Source organism: Periophthalmus magnuspinnatus, chromosome 22, assembly GCF_009829125.3.
Source record: "Periophthalmus magnuspinnatus isolate fPerMag1 chromosome 22, fPerMag1.2.pri, whole genome shotgun sequence".
In the NCBI taxonomy this organism is placed as follows: Eukaryota; Metazoa; Chordata; class Actinopteri; order Gobiiformes; family Gobiidae; genus Periophthalmus; species Periophthalmus magnuspinnatus.
The window spans coordinates 889614-908995 of record NC_047147.1 but is presented as its reverse complement, the minus strand read 5'-3'; the positions used below and the strand labels follow the sequence as shown (position 1 = coordinate 908995).

The 19382-nt window shown below is 44.1% G+C and overlaps 1 protein-coding gene across 1 annotated transcript; it reads left to right on the top strand.

The window, feature by feature from the left end:
• Positions 1–1992: 1992 nt before the first annotated feature.
• LOC129457351 (uncharacterized) lies at positions 1993–8745 on the top strand. Its single transcript, XM_055231248.1, has 2 exons — positions 1993–2065; positions 4988–8745. The coding sequence occupies exon 2, from the start codon at positions 5446–5448 to the stop codon at positions 8743–8745; it is 3300 nt and encodes a 1099-aa protein (XP_055087223.1). The 5' UTR covers positions 1993–2065; positions 4988–5445.
• The last annotated feature ends 10637 nt before the right edge of the window (positions 8746–19382 follow it).

Genomic DNA, 19382 nt, shown 5'->3' with positions numbered 1-19382 from the left:
GTTGGGCTTTCATTAAAGGTCTTGTACACAATTTTTTTTCACCCATGTATTTGAGGAAAACTTGCCACATGCAGATATATTGTTAGCAGCTCTTCAGGTCAAAATAAGTCTGCTGCATCATGTCTGCATCAATCTAGAAAGCATGTTATTGTTAGATAATCAGGAAGTGCACGTTAGAATACTAGTAATTATTAGCTTCACCGTCACTGTAAAATTTCGCACTGGTCTCTGAGTTGTGAAAAGCACTTGTAAACTCATCGTGGTGAATAATTAGGATGCTCTGAATGCATAAGGTAAGTGAGGAATAGCTTTGGAACCACTGCAAACTGTTTCAAATGAACTAGTTCAGGTACAGCACCGTTAAAAGTAACATTTCTGGTAGAGCGTCCCCCACTTGATTGTCTCCATGGAGATGTTTTTGCTTTACTTGGATCTTGGATGTTCCACAGTGGTCTTGTCATCTCCGTGGATATAGATAAGTTTAATACAGCTTTAACCTCTCTCTCTATCTCTCTCTCTCCTTGAACATTGTGAGTGGACTTGCCGCTCCACAGATCTGACCTGTAAGTTGGCCAGTTTGCCATGGATATAGAAACATTTAACACAGCTTTAACCTCTTTCTGTCAGGATTTGGGTTTTTTGTGTGTTCTGTGCTGTTTTCCCCCTGTGTTTGAACCTGGAGCTGGACAGAGACTCTGGCACCACCTCAGCACACCCACTGATCAAGCAATCAAGTCTTCACCTGTTAGTACAAAAGGACTGAGAATCTGACACTCAGGACCAGATCATCTTGTCATCTGTGTTGTCCGGTTTATCTTCATGTCATGCTCCGGTTTATCTTCATGTTATGGTCCGGTTTATTTGTTTGTGTATCCTGCTCCAAGACTACTGCATACAACACCGCTACCAACTGTCTGCTCTGTCTACCTTCATTCACATCTGAATCGTTGGTCCCTCCGTCACTCTTTACGACACTCTCTCTCTCCTTGAACATTGTGAGTGGGCTCACCTCACCATAGATCTGACCTGTAAGTTGGTCTGGTCGTCTCCATGGATATAGATACGTTTAACATGGCTTTAACCTCTCTCTCCTTGAGCACTATTCTCTCTGAGCTACTGTATGCGTTTCCGTTGGCAACAAACATTTATTCAACATGTTTAATGCGATATTGTGGAACATTTCTGGCAAAGCTATACCGTTCCCATAGCGATAAGCAGGCGGCAGAGGCTCGTATACAGTTGTGTGCTGTTTCTATGGGCATATCGTTGCCTGTGTCTCGTTCGCCTCCACAGTGGTGTGCGTTGCATTAACAGTGAGGTGAGGAGTGGGAGGGAGAGGCCAGGCTGAGAGGGCCATAAGAGCCAGAGTAGAGAGAAAACGAGTGGGTGATTTTAACATGGAAAAAATACAATGCCAGTACAACACAAAGATATAGAACGTTTGGTAGACAACGCCGTTTCGTTCTTACTTTGTGCGTTATCTCATTTCGAAATCGTTTAGTTGCGATGATTTCCCAAGGGGGGCTCGTTCAGGTCAAACTAAATCTAGACAGAATCAGGGTATAGGAAAGGAGACAAGGAAGGAAGGAAGGAAGGAAGGATGGAGGAGGGAGGAGAGAAGGAGGCTATAGCAGCAGATGGGAGAAACCGGCAAGTTTGTGTTGCCAAAAAGGTCGTAAAGCCCCCAAGCTGGAGTTGGGATGTGATGAATGGATAGAGAGATAGAAAGGGCACGCTCGAAGAGATAGAAGATGGATAGGTGGATTGAAATGAAAGTGAATGGAAGAATGGAGGAGAGATGGAGTGAGAGAGAGCGAGAGAGAGGAGGAGGAGGTGGTTGAGGGTATGCGTTGGTGTGTTGGTTGGCAGCGAGCTTGTCTGAAAAAAAAATAAAAACGTTTCACTGACAGAAGGCATGATTCACTGTGGGGAGAGAGAGAGAGAGAGCGGAGGAGAGGAAGATAGAAAGAGGGAGGGGGAGAGAGAAAGAGAGAGAGAGGACGGAGACAGGAGCAGCCTAGATGTACAAGGGGAAGCGACAGTAGCAGTGGAAAAGCAGACACCGGTAAGAATAAAACAAAGATGCTAGCTACTATTTACATTGTGGATTCTGATAGCGTTAGCGATCGGGCTAGCTAAGGTTATGACTTTTGTATTGATCGACATGAGGAGCAGGTGCCACGATGAAAAGATGATAAGAAAAGATGCTTAAGAATAGTCACTGAGGAGATAAGGAGAAAGGAGATAAGGAGCGAGGAGACAAGGAGACAGGACATGAGGTAGGAGACTATTTCATCTGCTAATAGACTGATTCACGCCGTGCTGCTAATTAGAGAGACAGCGGTAATGCATGCAAATTGGGATTTTAGAAAGATTAGTTTCTGAGTGGGAAGGAAAATTTGATGGGATCTTTTGGAGAATTTCCATGTGGGCATTATGTAACTATTTGAAAATCTTTGGCTCATTTTGTTTCCAAGCTGAGTATTTTAGAGGTTTGAAATCACTGTATGTTCACAGTATATACACATATATACAATATTTCTATATACTTTCAAAGCAAAAGCTCTATTTAAAATCCATTGGCGTTTTGAGGCATTCGTTCATCGTGAAATCACAGAGAGCATTCGCTCTGTTATCAGGAAACTGACCCTGGTAAAGACTGTTGCGTGTTTATTTCATCAACTTCAAAATATGGGACCCTTTTTATGTTTTTAGCTTTGATCATTTCAGAACATGCTTGGACAGATCTAAACTACAGGGTTAGCAGTTTTCATGCAGAATAAAACAGGAGATTTTGAAATTGCAGCCTTTGCGATTTGGTAATTGTGTCGTTTTCAAACGTAATAATTTGTAACCCTGATTTTCTGAGTCAAACTGCAGTTAAAGGTTCATATAAGGCTGTTTGCTGATCTCTGTTCTAATGTTGTTTCCTCAGCACAGTTTAACACACAAACACTGCATATTTAGGCTGAGTTCTTCTCTCAAACTGAAAACACTCTGGTCCACCTTGTGATGTCATCATGTGGTAATACAGGAAGTGCTCCACTGTGTTTTTAAACTTCATACGTGTTCACTAGAATCATTTGGATCATTTCAGGTCTGGAATTTCCGATCTCTACTGAACAGGTAAAAGGAACTGTTAACTTGAAAACTACCACTTCATGACATCACAAGGTGGAACAGAGCATTTTGAGCTTTGGAGATATAAACAGACTAATAATAAACATGTGTGAATTAAACAAAACACAACTCCAGGTCTGTTTTTGAGGAGGGAACAGCATTAGAACATAGATTAAACTCACAAGAGTCAGTTTTGCATAATATGGAACCTTTAATATCAGAAATTTTAATGACACACTCATTTTAATGACACATTTTGAATTACAAAAAGTCCTGGCACATTTAGTGTTGTCACAGCTGTAATATTTAAAACTGTAGGAATGGTTTGAAACTCAGTACAGATCATGATAATAACATTGGGGACAATATAATGTATTTTTTGTATATTTAAAGCCACAGAATATAACTTCTTAGGCAAAAATAGACAAAAATAATATATATATTTTTTTGAGTGAGCATGCTCGCACCTCCACAGAGATGACTCTTATTTGACGTAAAGGAGGACCTCTACCAGCTTGTTTCCATGGAAATGTTGTTCCTCTGCTATAGTCTTCAACAATATGGCCTAAAACTTAACTATCTCTATGAAGAATGTTCCAAAGTATGGTTTTAACTTTTAATCTATATGGAATTATACAGACGACGTGCCACCTCCAGAAAGTTACATACTGTACCTTTAAAATGACCAACTGGTCTTGAACAAACTCTGATTAAGAACAAGTAAAATGTCCTGTTTATGTTTCAGTGCAGATGCTTCAGACGAAGATCTTGTTTCATTATCAGTATCTGGATATCAATATTGTGACAATGTCAAACTGACTGATCCTTGTTCTAAACATCATTATAATAAACAGCTATGGGCTCTGCTTTCTCTAAAGGCCTTTTAAATGTCCAGGGCTGCACTGAAATGAACAGCACCCCTGAGCAATTAGCCCTGCACTTTTGGAGCGGAGCCGAGGGGGTCTTAGTGGGGGCCATTATAAAAGTAAAAAATGCACTGACCTTTTTAACAATACACACATGAATTAATAAAGCAGCTTACGTAGACAATAGTGTAGTGTTCTAGGGCTGCAGTCGTGACTCAGAGATAATTAAAGGCGCTATACCTCTTTTTTCTGTCTTTAAAACATGAAAAACAGAACTAGTTCATTTTAAACAGTTTGCAGTGGTCCAAAGTTACTCCTTATTTACCTTATGCATTCAGAGCATCCTAGTTACTCACCATGATGAGTTTATAAGTGCTTTTCACAACTCTCAGAGACCAAAGCGGAGCTTTGCTGTGACTGTAATGCTAACAACAAACTAGTATGCTAACACACACTTCCTGATTATCTGATAATAAAATAGTTTATAATTAGATGCAGATGGTACTCACCAGACTTATTTTGACCTCAAGAACTGCTTAAAAGCTGATTAAAAAAAAAGAAGAATCATATGAATTTGAATAATGTGAATTATCTCTGAAATAAATTAAAAAAAATAATAATAATTTGCATAACATTATACAAAACCATTAAACAGTAGATTGTCTCCTGGGGCTTTGTCTCCTTGTATGAGTATGAAATTAAACTTATCTGTCTTCCATTTCTTACTGTGAGCTCCTTACCTCTCCAAAGACCTTGGCATGCAGGTGTCTCCATGGTGGTAGATAATTTAATCCTATAGTGTAGACCATATCAGGCAAAGCTATAACATCTCCATGGAGACAACCAGGTGTCGTACCCTCCACCAGAAAAGTTCCATAGTGCATCTTTAACTGTTACCTTACAATATCAGCTATTCTGAAATTCCAACTCGGTGAGCTATACTACAAAATGTATTTTTAGCTGTGTTGAAATGATGTTTTGTTTGTTTTTCTTTCCCACAGCCAGAAAATCTACAAAAAAGAGGTGATTTGAATCGTCACTCCTTTGCTCGGGCCTGACTGACAATCGCTCCGTTGGATAAAGACTTAATTGGCTCTGTACAAATAGCCAGAACAATAAACAACCAAAATAAACAGAATGCTGCATAGAAAACAAGAGTGGGAGTGACAATGCACTGACATTACTATGGATAACGCCTATTTATGAAGACAACACAGGACTAAACCTCTTTCTACCACAAATATACTATGGATGTTCTCAGCTGGGTTGCAGGATAGTGATTTCAAGTTTGATTTTTTGTAAGATTTTATTTTTATTTGTTACCATGGCGTTTGCGATCGCAGTTGCCATGGACCAAGTTTCCCAAAATTAGTGACACGCACCAACGTTCACCATTCACAATTCTAACTTCACTCGCGCCTCCCACAAGTCCCTCCCACCGTCAGGCAATCAGCCAATCATGGGCAAGCCTCTGAGTCGGCCCGGGTGTTTCAGGAAGAGCTCCTGCTGCCTGGAGAAACACGGATTTGGCGGTGACGTGGGCGTGGGAGGCCGGGACATTGGTATAGACGGAGGGTACGGGGATGGCTACGTACCGCAAAGGTCAATCTACGATACGATGTGCATAAACCAGCAAATTGACAGCCACCACCATCATCACGGGGGGTCTGTACGTTGTGATGCAGGAAGTGATAGTAGCTTTTACTCTACAAGCGGTTCATTGAGAATTAGCAGAGGTCCCGGTGACATGTTCGACCAACAACCCCGCTCGCTAACTCCCAATCCCTCGTTTGTACGACGCTTGGATGAAAGAGCGATTTTTGATTCGTTAAAACTAGAAGGTCACGATATTGACGCTATGTGTCTGCCATCTGGAGACTACAGATCCGTATCGCCGGCTATGTCCTCCTTCTCTGCGCCGGGGATCTCTTCTTCCTCCTCCAAAAAGCATCACCACCATCATCACCTCCATCACCATGGAGACAGCACTAAGAGCAGAGAAAGTAGGCATTCGTGGAAAGTTGTAACACCCCCAAAGCAGATGGAGTGTATGGAAATGACTACCGCGGATATGCTAGACAGGGGAGGAGGGGCGTATTTGAATCCAGGACACTACCCACCGTCAGCGGGACAAAATTCATCGCTAACCTCTCCACTCATCTCCCCGTTTTCTGGTTCCCCTCTGTCTTCAGGATACCACACACCAGTTTTTTTCTCCCCAGCTAAACCACGACCAAGCCAAACACAAAGTTTAAGATGCTCTCCCCCTCACATAATGCAACCATCAAGACATTACTCTCAAACTCAAAGCCTAAGGATGTCACCTCCGCATGAGTTACGCAGATCTCCCTACAGGGCTCAACTGGTGCAGTTGTCTGCACACGATTTGGAACAAGACTTGCGTGACCGAGGAGGAGGAGGTGGAGGAGGCTGGGGGCGCAATGAGAGAGACTGGGAGAGAGAGAGGGAGAGAGAAAGGGAGAGAGAGATGGAGAGAGGGTGGGCGCAGCGAGAGTGGGAGAGAGAAAGAGAGAGAGGGAGGCTGGAGAGGGAGCGAGCAAGGGAAAGAGAGAGGAGGGAGAATTCATTTGGGACTTTTGGATACGGCAGACCAGTTCCATTAAGATCTGACAGGGATTCGGTTTTCCTAGAACCTGATCCGATGTTAGATACAACCCCATTGCTCCTACCGCAACCCTCACCTTCGCCATCTCCAAGTGGAGCACCGAGAATGGGCACCGGAGCAGTTGGCAGGAACAGAGCTGGTTCTAAAGTTGGACCAGATTGTCTAAGTGGAGGGATGGTTCTCGTTGATGGCAAACCTAGCTGTCTACCACGTTTAGTTAGTGAAATTTGCCATGTATCCGACGCCGATATGATGCCGATGCAAGACAGACATAGAGCAGAAAGCTGGAGCAAGCATAATAATGGGTCACGTTCTAGTTTCAAAAATGAAGTTAAAATGGGGTCACAGGTTAAAACAAGACCAATCGGGAGAGATTTGGAGGGCAGAGTTCAATCGGGGATGCAAGTTGAGCGAGCATCTTCGGTTGTCAATCATAGAGACTCACATAGAGGAAAGAGTATGGATATGTGTACAAAGATATCCAAAACTGAGTCCATTCCAGAGTTTATGCAGCCAACTCAACCAGAAATTGAGAAAGAAATCCATAATATTGAAACAACGACCCCTCCTCCAAACGAAGCTGTTGAAAATGAGACACCAGTGGAGACTATAAAACAAGTCGAGGACAACATGAATAAAGCTCAAATAGAGAGTGACGCATTGGTAGAAGCTACACCAGACCCTAATGCTAACACAGAGGAATTCATTGTCTCCATAGCTGAGCCAGTGCAAGAGGAGCAGCGAAATGACATTGATGTAAAAAGTAAAAATCCAAATGAAGTTGTTATAGAAGTTCAAAAGGAAGAGACAGAGAATGCTTTAGTAAACAACGAAACAGCAAATGAAACTACTGATTCACAGGTTGAGGATAAGCCTGAAAAGAAGTCAATAGATATTGATAAAATTGACTCCAAACACGTCCACAAAGGCTCGAAATCTCACAAACACAAGTCATCAAAATCCAAGTCCAGTTCTCGGTCTAGACCAGGGACTGCAACCGGATCACGTCCAGGAGTACTAAGCAGAGGTCTACGTGGTTTAGAGTCCCCTACACCAGCCGACGGTATCGAATCAACATGGCCGCGTCGAATGATGGTGCGAAAAAGAACGGTTCGCCAAGGGGGGGCATTGCATAATTTGCCAATTTTGCCCCCTCTGCCCTCTGTGTTAACTGCATTGGAGAAAAGGCGACCTCACGGACAACATCAACTGCATCACTCTGAAAATCCACTTTCTAATATCACAAATTCAACTGGTATTGTTGGGAGGTGTTCACTGAAAGAGCCGTCTCATTTTGAAATGGGACAAGGAATAAGTCCCGTGGGGAGAGCATCTCTAAAAGAACAAAATTTAGAAAGTTGGAGGGTTGTGAGGGAGCAAGACGATTCGCAAAAACCAAAAGGGAGAGAGAAAAGTGTGGAAAAAGAGCCCAAAAAGCCAAAGGAGTCAGTGAAAGAAGACAGGAGTCTAGAGAGACCAAAGCAAGTAGACGTGACTATTTTTGAGAAGGAAAATTTTGACATCCACACTGACCTGATCAAAGAAATAAAGCAAGATGTGCCTGAAATCAGTCTGAAAATTCAACATGAAAGTAAACTGGAGACTCAAGTCCAGATGGAGCAGGTACGGGATGTAGGCGTGACAATTTGTGAAGATTTACTTGACCAGCAAGACAGTGAACTAGAAGAAGTTGTGGCAAAATTCAGCATTGAGGAACCAGATATCGAACCTGTCCGATATCGTGATGAGGGAGACAGCTGGGATGACGTTTTAGGAATTGTCAACACTTTATGGGATGAGGAAGGTTGGGAAAAAAGAGGAGGAGATATTGAAGGGGAGGGAGATGCGGATTCTCTTTCTGGGTCCTTACAAAGATGGCCGCTGCTTCGCCCGCCCATTGGTTTCGGAGGTTCTCATCCGCCTTCGTCCGCGGCTTCGGAGCTGAGTTTGACGGAGTTGGAGAGGAGAGCGAGAGAGCTGGATTCGGATTTGGAGCACTTGGATCTTTCACAGCCGCACAGGGAGACGGAGGAGTTGTATCCAACCCTGCATGATTCAAGAGAGAGAGGAGACATGTATCAAACGCACCCAGGACCTCAGAGAGACAAAACCACAGCAATGACAGGTAAATAGTGATGTTTTATATGGATTTAAATTACTGCATATGCAGATTTCCATGTTTTTCTAATTCTGACTTGGACTGGTGGGACATGTGCTAAATATTTATCATAATTTTAATCAGTTAACTTATCATTTATTTTTATCTCTCATTATAGTAGTGTGCAAATTAGATCAGTTTTGACCCTTGTTAACATTATGGTTGCTAGGTAACAGAGATGAAATTACCTGTAGAGTTTTTAAAGAAGTAGACTAAGTGAGCGTGATTTCACCCACAGCGTTTGGCTCCAGTTAAATGAAGCATTGAGGCTAGCAGTTATAGGGGACAATTTGGTGCCGAGTTTCATATTAGGAATTCCAAGCACGAGTATCATAGCAACCAAAGAGCCAATCCAGAGAGAGGCTGTTGAAGGTAACGCCTCATATCTTAATTTAGAGACACAATAGCGTAATAAAAAAGACCAAAATGACAAGTCTGACAGTAGCAGTTACAGAGAGAGGGGACACAGTTTTTCAATGTAAAGTGAAGTGGAGTCGATGGAGCTGGAAGCGCGCCCATGCTCACTTCCTATTTAGAATGCAGTGGCTAGCAGGTTAGCTATATCCATTTATACATACAGTCTTTGGAATTACCTCTATGTCATATTTGCTGCTTGTACTTAACCAGGAAGTTAAAAAAAAAGTCAACAGGTTATTAAACTCTTAATAAAAATGATGTTTATTATTCAGTAAAATAAGTAGTCTAATCTCTTGTATACACTTTAAGGTTGCATTCACATTCTAGACTTTGTCCTAGTTTGAAATGGAGGGCAGGGGCCTGTGTATCTTCAAGGGAGATTCACTGTTTTTGAAAGAAATCCCCAAATTTACAATACCCAAGTGTTGAACCTATTTATTTGTTTGGGACTGGACACTAATACTAATCTTATGGCTCAAAGTCTTTTCTACTGACATTAATCATGTCTTTGGGTTTGAATAATGGCACCACTTTCTGAAGCTGTTTAAAAAAAATTATTTCATTTTTGTTTATTTATAGTGACCGAGGAGATGATAAACCTTGTGCCAGTTTCTCTCATGTGGATAGGCCCAGTAATTACAGAGATATTAACCATAAACCAGATCAACAAATCTGCTGTCCGACAGTTACACAGCAAACTCCACCTGAGAATCCTGCCTCCAGCTCACTTTTAAACGTAGACTGTTTATATAGATGGACATAGCTTCCAGTTCCATTGACTCTGGCTCCACTTCACTTTACATTGAAAAACTGTGGCCCCTCTCTCTGTAACTGCTGCTTTCAGACTTGTCATTTTGGTCTTAAAATGTTTGTATTAGCCCGCTCTACATGTTTCTGGGTTTTTTATTATGCTATTGTGTCTGTAAATCAAGATATGAACATTAATAACAGAAAAATCAGGTGCCTTTTTTCCCCAAGGTTGCTTCCAGCTAGCGTTAGCAACAGGTTTGATTGACAGTGTTACTTAACAAAGGGGCGTTACCTTCAACAGCTTCGCTCCAGATTGGCTCTTTGGTTCCTATAATACTCACGGTCGGAATTCCAAATACCAAATTCATGTTGGCCCCTATAACTGCTCTAGCCTTGATGAGCTTCATTTGACTGGAGCCGAACGCTGTGGGTGACGCCACGCTCACTTAGTCTACTTCTTTATGCAATCTGTGGTTTTAAACTATATTTTTTTAAATGTTATATGAACACTGCCTATATGTGGATCATTTTGAAACACTTTGAGTATGTGATGCCTCCAGTTTAAACCCATTCACAGATTGTAGACCTTCTGTGCAGTGGGATCACGATTATGCTTGAATTAGCATAGCAACTGCACAGCCACCTGGTGACTTCAGATGCTGGCCCAGGACATAAGGCAATCTGCCACTTAGAACCTAATAACACTGAAATATGCTCTGTTCAAACTAGTGTCCAAGTCAATACTAGGGAAAATGAGATACCACTTTATAATAACTACATCTTAAAGAGGGACTAAACACTCAAACTGCTGCTAAACAGTGTAGTGCCTGGAGGACTAAAGGGGAGAGTGAGGGGGGAGGAAGGTGGGGTCTGGGGAACTAAAGGGGAGCTTGAGGCAATTGGAGGGGCCTGGAGGACAAAAGGGGAGTGTGAGGCGAGACAAGGGGCCTGGAGGACGAAAAGTTAGAGTGAGGGGGAGGAGGGCAAGGTCTGGAGGACTAAAGGGGAGAGTAAGGGGGAGGAGTGAGGGGGGAGAAGTGATGGGGGAGGAAGGCGGGGTCTGGAGGACTAAAGGGGAGTGTGAGGGGGAGGAGTGAGGGGGGAGAAGTGATGGGGGAGGAAGGCGGGGTCTGGAGGACTAAAGGGGAGAGTGAGGGGGGAGGAGGGTGGGGTCTGGAGGACTAAAGGGGATGGTGAGGGGGTAAGGGGCGGGTCTGGAGGACTAAAGGGGAGAGTGAGGGGGGAGGAGGGCAGGGTCTGGAAGTATAAGGAACAGTGTGATTTCTAAGTATCTGCACTTCAAACTTCGCCCCTACAGCCAGATGTTTGTAATTTGAAACATCTGGCTGTAATCAGAGCAGTCCTGTGTGATGTCACGTAGTACCACGCAGTGGCCTATGGAGGCAGCATGCACTGCTGGCTGTTTTTGACCAGAAAGCTGCAAAATTTCCCAATACCCTAAATTTGACTAGGAACAGTAGACAACACTATTAAAACACATTGCAGACAATTTAGTGGAAAAAGATTATTTTGTTCCACTAAAGGTATTTTTCTGGTGGAGACTACGCCGCTTGCTTTTCTTCATGGAGATGTCACTGCTTTATGAGGAATGTTCCACAGTATGGTATTAAAATGATCTATTTCCATGGAGATGAGCACACCTGTTCCATCAGACTCGTAACACCAGGGAAAGTTAAGACTGGAAAAAATTTGAGATCACTAAACCAGTGCGGGCAGGAAGGGGCGTTACCTTCAACAGCCTCACTCCAGATTGGCTTGTTGGTTGCTAAGATACTAGCCCAAATTTCTTTGTGCTTGTATAACTGCTAGCCTCAATGAGCTTCATTTAACTGGAGCCGAACAGTGATGTCACAATCCAAACAAAAAATCTGCTCCTCTGCTGGAGATGTACGGCCAGTACAATAAAAAGTGGTAGAAAAATGTCCTATTTGTCCTATTTAGTTTATTTATTTATTTATTTTTTTCCAGTATCAATACCCATTCAGACATTCAAATGTAGTTAGTTTCAATACTAGTTTTTTATTATTAGTTACGGTCTGGATATCAGACCCTAACACCAAGCCTGCACTGATCAGATATTGATCAGTGCAGGCTTGGTGCTTGGAAAAGAAAGACAATTTGAAAGAATGACTATGAATGTAAAATGACTGATTATGGAATATGAATGTATATGTATGTATGTAGGTATGTATATCCATCCATCCATCCATTTTCTTCCTCTTATCCGGGACCGGGTCGCGGGGGCAGCAGTCTAAGCGGGGACTCCCAAACTTCCCTCACCCCAGACACGTCCTCCAGCTCCTCCGGTGGGATCCCAAGGCGTTCCCAGGCCAGCCGAGAGACATAGTCCCTCCAGCGTGTCCTGAATCTTCCCCGGGGCCTCCTCCTGGTGGGACATGCCCAGAACACCTCCCTAGGGAGGTGTCCAGGAGGCATCCTGAGCAGATGCCCGAGCCACCTCAGCTGGCTTCTCTCAATGTGTAGGAGCAGCGGCTCTACTCCGAGCTCCTCCCGTGTGACTGAGCTCCTCACCCTATCCCTAAGGGTGTGCCCAACCACTCTGCGGAGGAAACCCATTTCGGCCGCTTGTATCCGCGATCTTGTCCTTTCGGTCATTACCCAGAGCTCATGACCATAGGTGAGGGTAGGAACGTAGATTGACCGGTAAATCGAGAGCTTCGCCTTTGGGCTCAGCTCCTTCTTCACCACAACGGACCGATACAGCGACCGCATCACTGCAGACGCTGCACCAATCCGCCTGTCAATCTCACGCTCCATCCTTCCCTCACTCGTGAACAAGACCCCGAGATACTTGAACTCCTCCACTTGGGGCAGAGACTCACCACCCACCCGGAGAGAGCAAACCACCTTTTTCCGGTCGAGAACCATGGCCTCGGATTTAGAGAAGCCGATTCTCATCCCAGACACTTAACACTCGGCTGCAAACCGCCCCAGTGCCTGCTGCAGGTCCTGGCTCGATGAAGCCATCAGGACAACATCATCCGCAAACAGCAGAGATGAAATCCTGTGGTTCCCGAACCAGACCCCCTCCGGCCCCTGGCTGCGCCTAGAAATTCTGGCCATAAATATAATGAACAGAACCGGTGACAAAGGGCAGCCCTGGCGGAGTCCAACATGCACCGGGAACAGGTCTGACTTACTGCCGGCAATGCGAACACAGCTCCTGCTCCGGTCATACAGGGACCGGACAGCCCTTAGCAAAGGGCCCCGGACTCCATACTCCCGGAGCACCCCCAAAGGACACCACGAGGGACACGGTCAAATGCCTTCTCCAAATCCACAAAACACATGTGGACTGGTTGGGCAAACTCCCATGAACCCTCGAGGACCCGATGGAGAGTATAAAGCTGGTCCAGTGTTCCACGACCAGGACGAAAACCACACTGCTCCTCCTGAATCCGAGGTTCGACTATCGGTCGGATTCTCCTCTCCAGTACCCTGGAATAGACCTTACTGGGAAGGCTGAGGAGTGTGATTTCCCTGTAATTGGAACACACCCTCCGGTCCCCCTTCTTATACAGAGGGACCACCACCCCGGTGGTGCCACTCCACAGGTACTGTCCCCAACCACCACGCGATGTTGCAGAGACGTGTCAGCCAAGACAGTCCCACAGCATCCAGAGACTTGAGGTACTCGGGACGGATCTTGTCCACCCCCGAAGCCTTGCCACCGAGGAGCTTGCTAACCACATCGGTGACTTCAGCCAGGGTGATGGATGAGTCCACCTCCGGGTCCCCAGTCTCTGCTTCCTCCTCGGAAGACATGACGGGGGGATTGCGGAGATCCTCAAAGTATTCCTTCCACTGCCCGACAACATCCCCAGTCGAGGTCAGCAGCTCTCCACCCGCACTGTAAACAGTGTTGGTGAATCACTGCTTCCCCCTCCTGAGGCGTCTGACGGTTTGCCAGAATTTCTTTGAGGCCGTCCGATAGTCCTCCTCCATGGCCTCCCCAAACTCCTCCCAACCCCGAGTTTTTGCCTCTGTGACTGCCCGAGCCGCAGCATGCTTGGCCCGCCGGTACTCATCGGCTGTCCCAACAAGGCTCGATAGGACTCCTTCTTCAGCTTGACGGCATCCCTTACTTCCGGTGTCCACCACCGGGTTCGGGGATTGCCGCCGCGACAAGCACCACAGACCTTACGACCACAGCTACGAGCGGCCGCATTGACAATAGAGGTGGAGAACATGGCCCACTCGGAGTCCATGTCTCCAGCCTCCCCCGGGATCAGGGAGAAGTTCTCCCAGAGATGTGAGTTGAAGACCCCTCTGACAGAGGGCTCTGCCAGGCGTTCCCAACAGACCCTTACAATATGCTTGGGTCTGCCAGGTCTGTCCGGCTTCCTCCTCCGCCAGCGGATCCAACTCACCACCAGGTGGTGATCAGTTGACAGCTCAGCCCCTCTCTTCACCCGAGTGTCCAAGACACAAGGTCGGAGGTCAGATGACACGACAACAAAGTCAATCATCGACCTCCGACCTAGAGTGTCCTGGTGCCATGTGCACCGATGGACACCCTTGTGCTCGAACATGGTGTTTGTTATGGACAAACTGTGATTAGCACAGAAGTCCAATAACAAAACACCGTTCGGGTTCAGATCAGGGAGGCCGTTCTTCCCAATCACGCCCCTCCAGGTGTCACTGTCGTTACCCACATGGGCGTTGAAGTCCCCCAGGAGAACAACGGAGTCCCCGGTTGGTGCACTGTCTAGTACCCCTCCCAGGGACTCCAAGAAGGCCGGGTACTCCGCACTGCTGTTTGGCCCGTAGGCCGACACAACAGTGAGAGACCTGTCCCCGACCCGAAGGCGCAGGGACGCGACCCTCTCGTTCACCGGAGTGAACCCCAACACGAAGCGGCTGAGCTGTGGGGCAATGAGCAAGCCCACACCAGCTATATATATATATATATATATATATATATATATATATATATATATATATATATATGTGTGTGTGTGTGTCTGTGTGTGGGGGGTGTGTGTGGGGGTGTGTGAGGGAATAAGTCAAGTTGATTAGTATATTTAAATGAGTTGGGAGGATGACGGCTTGAGATGGTGAGACGGGGGTTAAAATTCTTAATGAAAGCCACGAGCATCACTTTACAGAACAACACAGTGGGGTTCAGACTAGAATTTAAATCATTTATAATTTGAGGAAACTTTTCAAGACTAAAAATATCCTTCATCCTTCATGCAACTTCACATGAACTACTAAATACGTGACCAAGTCTTTGACAATTAAAACGTCACTTAGTATGATTTATATTATGGCTGAACAATTTGGGGGGAAAAAAAATTTGCAATTTTTCTGACAAGTTTTTGAAATGTATGTTTTAATAAGAAGATTCTGTCCAGAAGAATTGACAAAAAGACTGAAATCTGAACTGACAAACTAATACAGGAATCATGTTTCAGGACATGTTTTTACAGATCTGAACAACAGGGTTAGCAGCTTTTACACAGAATAAGACCCATAGACTGTATGTATAAATGCACTTCTGACTCCATCGACTCAGGCTCCAATTCACTTTACCCTGAAAAACTGTGGCCACTCTCTCTGTAACTGCTTTTATTTCACTATTGTGGTTGTAAATCAAGTTATGAACATTAATAACAAACGAATCTGGAGCCTTCTTTCCCCGCTAGCATTAGCAACAAGTTTGATTGACAGCGTTTATCAAACCTGTACGGATTGGCTCTTTGGTTGCTATCATACTTGCGCTTGGAATTCCAAATATGGAACTCTGCTCCAGATTGACCCCTGCTAGCCTCAATGAGTTTCTTTTGACTGGAGCCAAAAGCTGTGGGTGACGTTACACTCACTTAGTCCACTTATTTATACAGTCCAAGACTCCATGTAGACCTGGGGAGGGCATCTGACACACAGGGACATTTCAGAACATGCAGATCTAGACTACAGGGTTAGCAGTTTTTATACAGAATAAGACTGAGATTTTGCCGTTTGTGGAGGAAATGGTGGGACTTTAAATATTTGCAGGCTTTGCCACTTACATTCATTCAGTTGCAGCCTTAGATTATAATTAATATAAATATAGATTATAATTGATTAGGACTTAAAATACAGCCTCTGTTTTGACCGTATTCACAACTAATTTGAAGAAGAGTTCAAGAATTATCTATATTATACAAAAAAAAAAAAAAAAGCAACAAATGAAATAATCTTTATCTTACCATCGTCCAAACCACCCTATCAGTTGGGTATTGCTGTTTCAGAAGACATCACAACTATTAGTGCTTTTTTAGGTTCTAGAATGTGATGACGTCATATTCCTAGATGGGCGGGGCAATAGTCAATTTTCCCTGTCGTCAAATAATGCTGTTATGGGGGCAAATTTGGAGCGGAGTTCCATATTTGGAATTCCCACCACGAGTATCATAGCATCTGAAGAACCAGTATGAGTGAAGAAAGATTTGTCTGATATTAATGCTCATATCTTGATTCACAGGCACAATAGTGAAATAAAAACACCAGGATCATGTAGAGGTGGTTAATACAAACATTTAAGACCAAAATGATGAGTCTAACAGCAGCAGTTACAGAGAGAGAGGCCACAGTTTTTCAATGTAAAGTTAATTGGAGCCAGAGCTGATGGAGCCAGAGCGCACCTACGATCACTTCATGTCTGGAATGTGCCGGCTAGTGCATTAGCTATGTCCATTTATATATACAGTCTATGAGCCAAATACAATATAATCAATACGGAAAAATGGCTCTTGCCCTGCCCATCTAGGAATATGACGTCATCATCATTCTAGAATGCAAAAAAAACACACTAACCCATGATATCACAACATTGTAGAATATAATCCTATAGGTTAAACTGAGCTGGAGATCAGAGGTCAGAATCCTCAGGTGGAGTTCCCTGTGTAACTATCAGACTGTAGATGTGTGGACATGGTTTATGTCTCAGTTGTCCAGGTGTAATCCATAGTAAAAGCCAAAAGTACAATCTGTTAACTGTCTTTCCTAACATTTTTTTTAATTTTTATTTATTTTTCTTAAGAAAGACAATCCTTTCTTGAACAGGAATAGGGATTTAGACATCATCTATCCCCCATCTATAACTCTATCCTCAGACCCAAAGAAAACAAAGGAAACTAAGTAGGACTAAGTGCGCACTTAGTGTAGCTCAATAGATGTAGCCAACAAACAGAAACTGTAAACAACAGCTGTTTCCAATTTCAGTTAGCTCCTGCTTCAGACAGATATAAGACAGTATCCGGCAGTAATCTGACCAGAACTGAAGAAGCGACTTGGATGAGCAGCCAAACATCTTCATGCCTACAATTTTTGTCCAGTTGACAGATTTTACTTTTGGCTTTTACTATGACCTGGTTTATGGTTAATATCTTTGTAATCACTGGGCCTATCCACGTGAAACAAAAACTGACACCAGTTCAGCATCTTCTCTGTCAGTTTAAAGAAGTAAAAGATATATATTTTTCACAACTGCTTCAGAAAGTGGAGTCATTATTCAACCCCAAAGATGCGATTGTAGTCATTTGAAAGACATAAGATTACTATGACTATAATAAATAATAATAATAATAATAAATAATACTATATATAAGTTAAGAAGAAGGGTTAATGTTTGTGGATCAGAAGTTTGGCTAGTTCTTTCCAAAGCAGAGACTCTCTGATAGAGTTACACAGACCTCCATATGAAATTAATGGTCATGATCAAATTCTAGAACATGCACGCAACCTATTGATACTCTGCAGTGACATCACGCTGGGGTGTTCTACACAAATCTCTATTGGTGGAATGCTCAGCAGATACCATGATGACTGAACTTGTTTAAAAGCAAAAATCAGCTCACCTGTTGTAATTCCAGGTAAACCAGCTCTTTCTCATCAGATTGTGTTAAAATAAATCCCACATTAAAGTCTAATAAAGCCGCAGACAGAGCAGAGCCTACAGTTAGCATCACATCCCCAGGGAATGTTGATGATATCAGCTGCAAAGTATCAATTTTTCAGATTCTAGGATGATGATGTCATACTCCCAGATGGGAACAGGAGCCAGTTTTTCCCGATATATTACATTGCACTTTGCCATGAAAAATTCAGATGGTAAATGCACAAATATTCAACCTGAGCATTTATGTTACTGACTAGACTCAAGAACTCACTGTATAACAACACAAATCTGTAACTATAACTATATTCATTTTAGCTGTTCCCATCTGTGTTATATAACATTGGCCTGTAGAATGTTGTGATGTCACCTGAAACACAGCAGCACATTTATATTCTTAAACACGGACTTAGCTCTTTCTTTCTTCTTCAGGTTGTATAGAAAACTGTATTAAATCATTGAACTTTTATGTCTTTTTTAATTCGTGTGCTTGGCCAAACTGCCGCCACAGAGTCTTGGCTTTTTATTACGTTACATTTTATTGTTCTTAAGTGTTTTATGCTCTGTGGGCAGCTTAGGGAGCTCTGCAGACCAGTGGGAATCTATTAACTACAGGAGTGTAGTTTAAGGAAGTAATGCTGCCAACTCGTATGTGCTGTTTTGCTTCAAGGCCTTAAACAGAGAGACTGTAGACTTGTCTTTCATTTTGTTAGTAATCAGTCATCAGCTTGTGTCTTTTTATTGGAGATGTCTACAGCCAGTCCTTTGTCAGTAAAACCATAGACTGTATAAAGAAGTGGACTAAGTGAGTGTGACGTCACCCACAGCGTTCGGCCCCAAATGAAGCTCATCAAGACTAGCAGTTATAGCGGTGTATTTGGAGCTTAGTTCCGACCGCGAGTATCATAGTAACCAAAGAGCCAATCCAGAGCCATCACACATCAACATCACGTGGCAGCTGAGCTGTGGGGCAATGAGCAAGCCCACACCAGCTCGCCGCCTCTCCCTGCGGGCAACGCCAGAGAAATGGAGAGTCCAACCCCTCTCAAGAAGTTGGGTTCCAGAGCCCAAGCTGTGCGTGGAGGTGAGGCCGACTATATCTAGCCGGTAACGCTCAATCTCCTGCACAAGCTCAGGCTCCTTCCCCCCCAGCGAGGTGACATTCCATGTCCCCAGAGCTAGTCTCCATGTCCGGAGATCTGGTCGTTGAGGTCCCCGCCTTCGACTGCCGCCCGGATCTCTTTGCACCCGCCCCGCATGGCTCCTCCCGCAGGTGGTGGGTCCACGGGAGGACGGCCCCACGTCGTTCCTTCGGGCTGGGCCCGACCGGGCCCCGTGGGGAAAGGCCCGGCCACCAGGCGCTCGCTGGCGAGCACCCACCCCAGCACTATATACATATGTATATATATACTTAATAATTACACAGAACATGACTATTCAGCTCTCTTAAAGGTTTGTGGTAAAAATGAGCTGTGGGTGAGTTAGAAGTAAATTTAAGTTATGTTAATGTTGCCCACATCT

Coding starts and splice junctions, on each gene's coding strand:
- LOC129457351 (XM_055231248.1), top strand. CDS start 5,446: ATGGGCAAGCCTCTGAGTCGGCCCGGGTGTTTCAGGAAGAGCTCCTGC.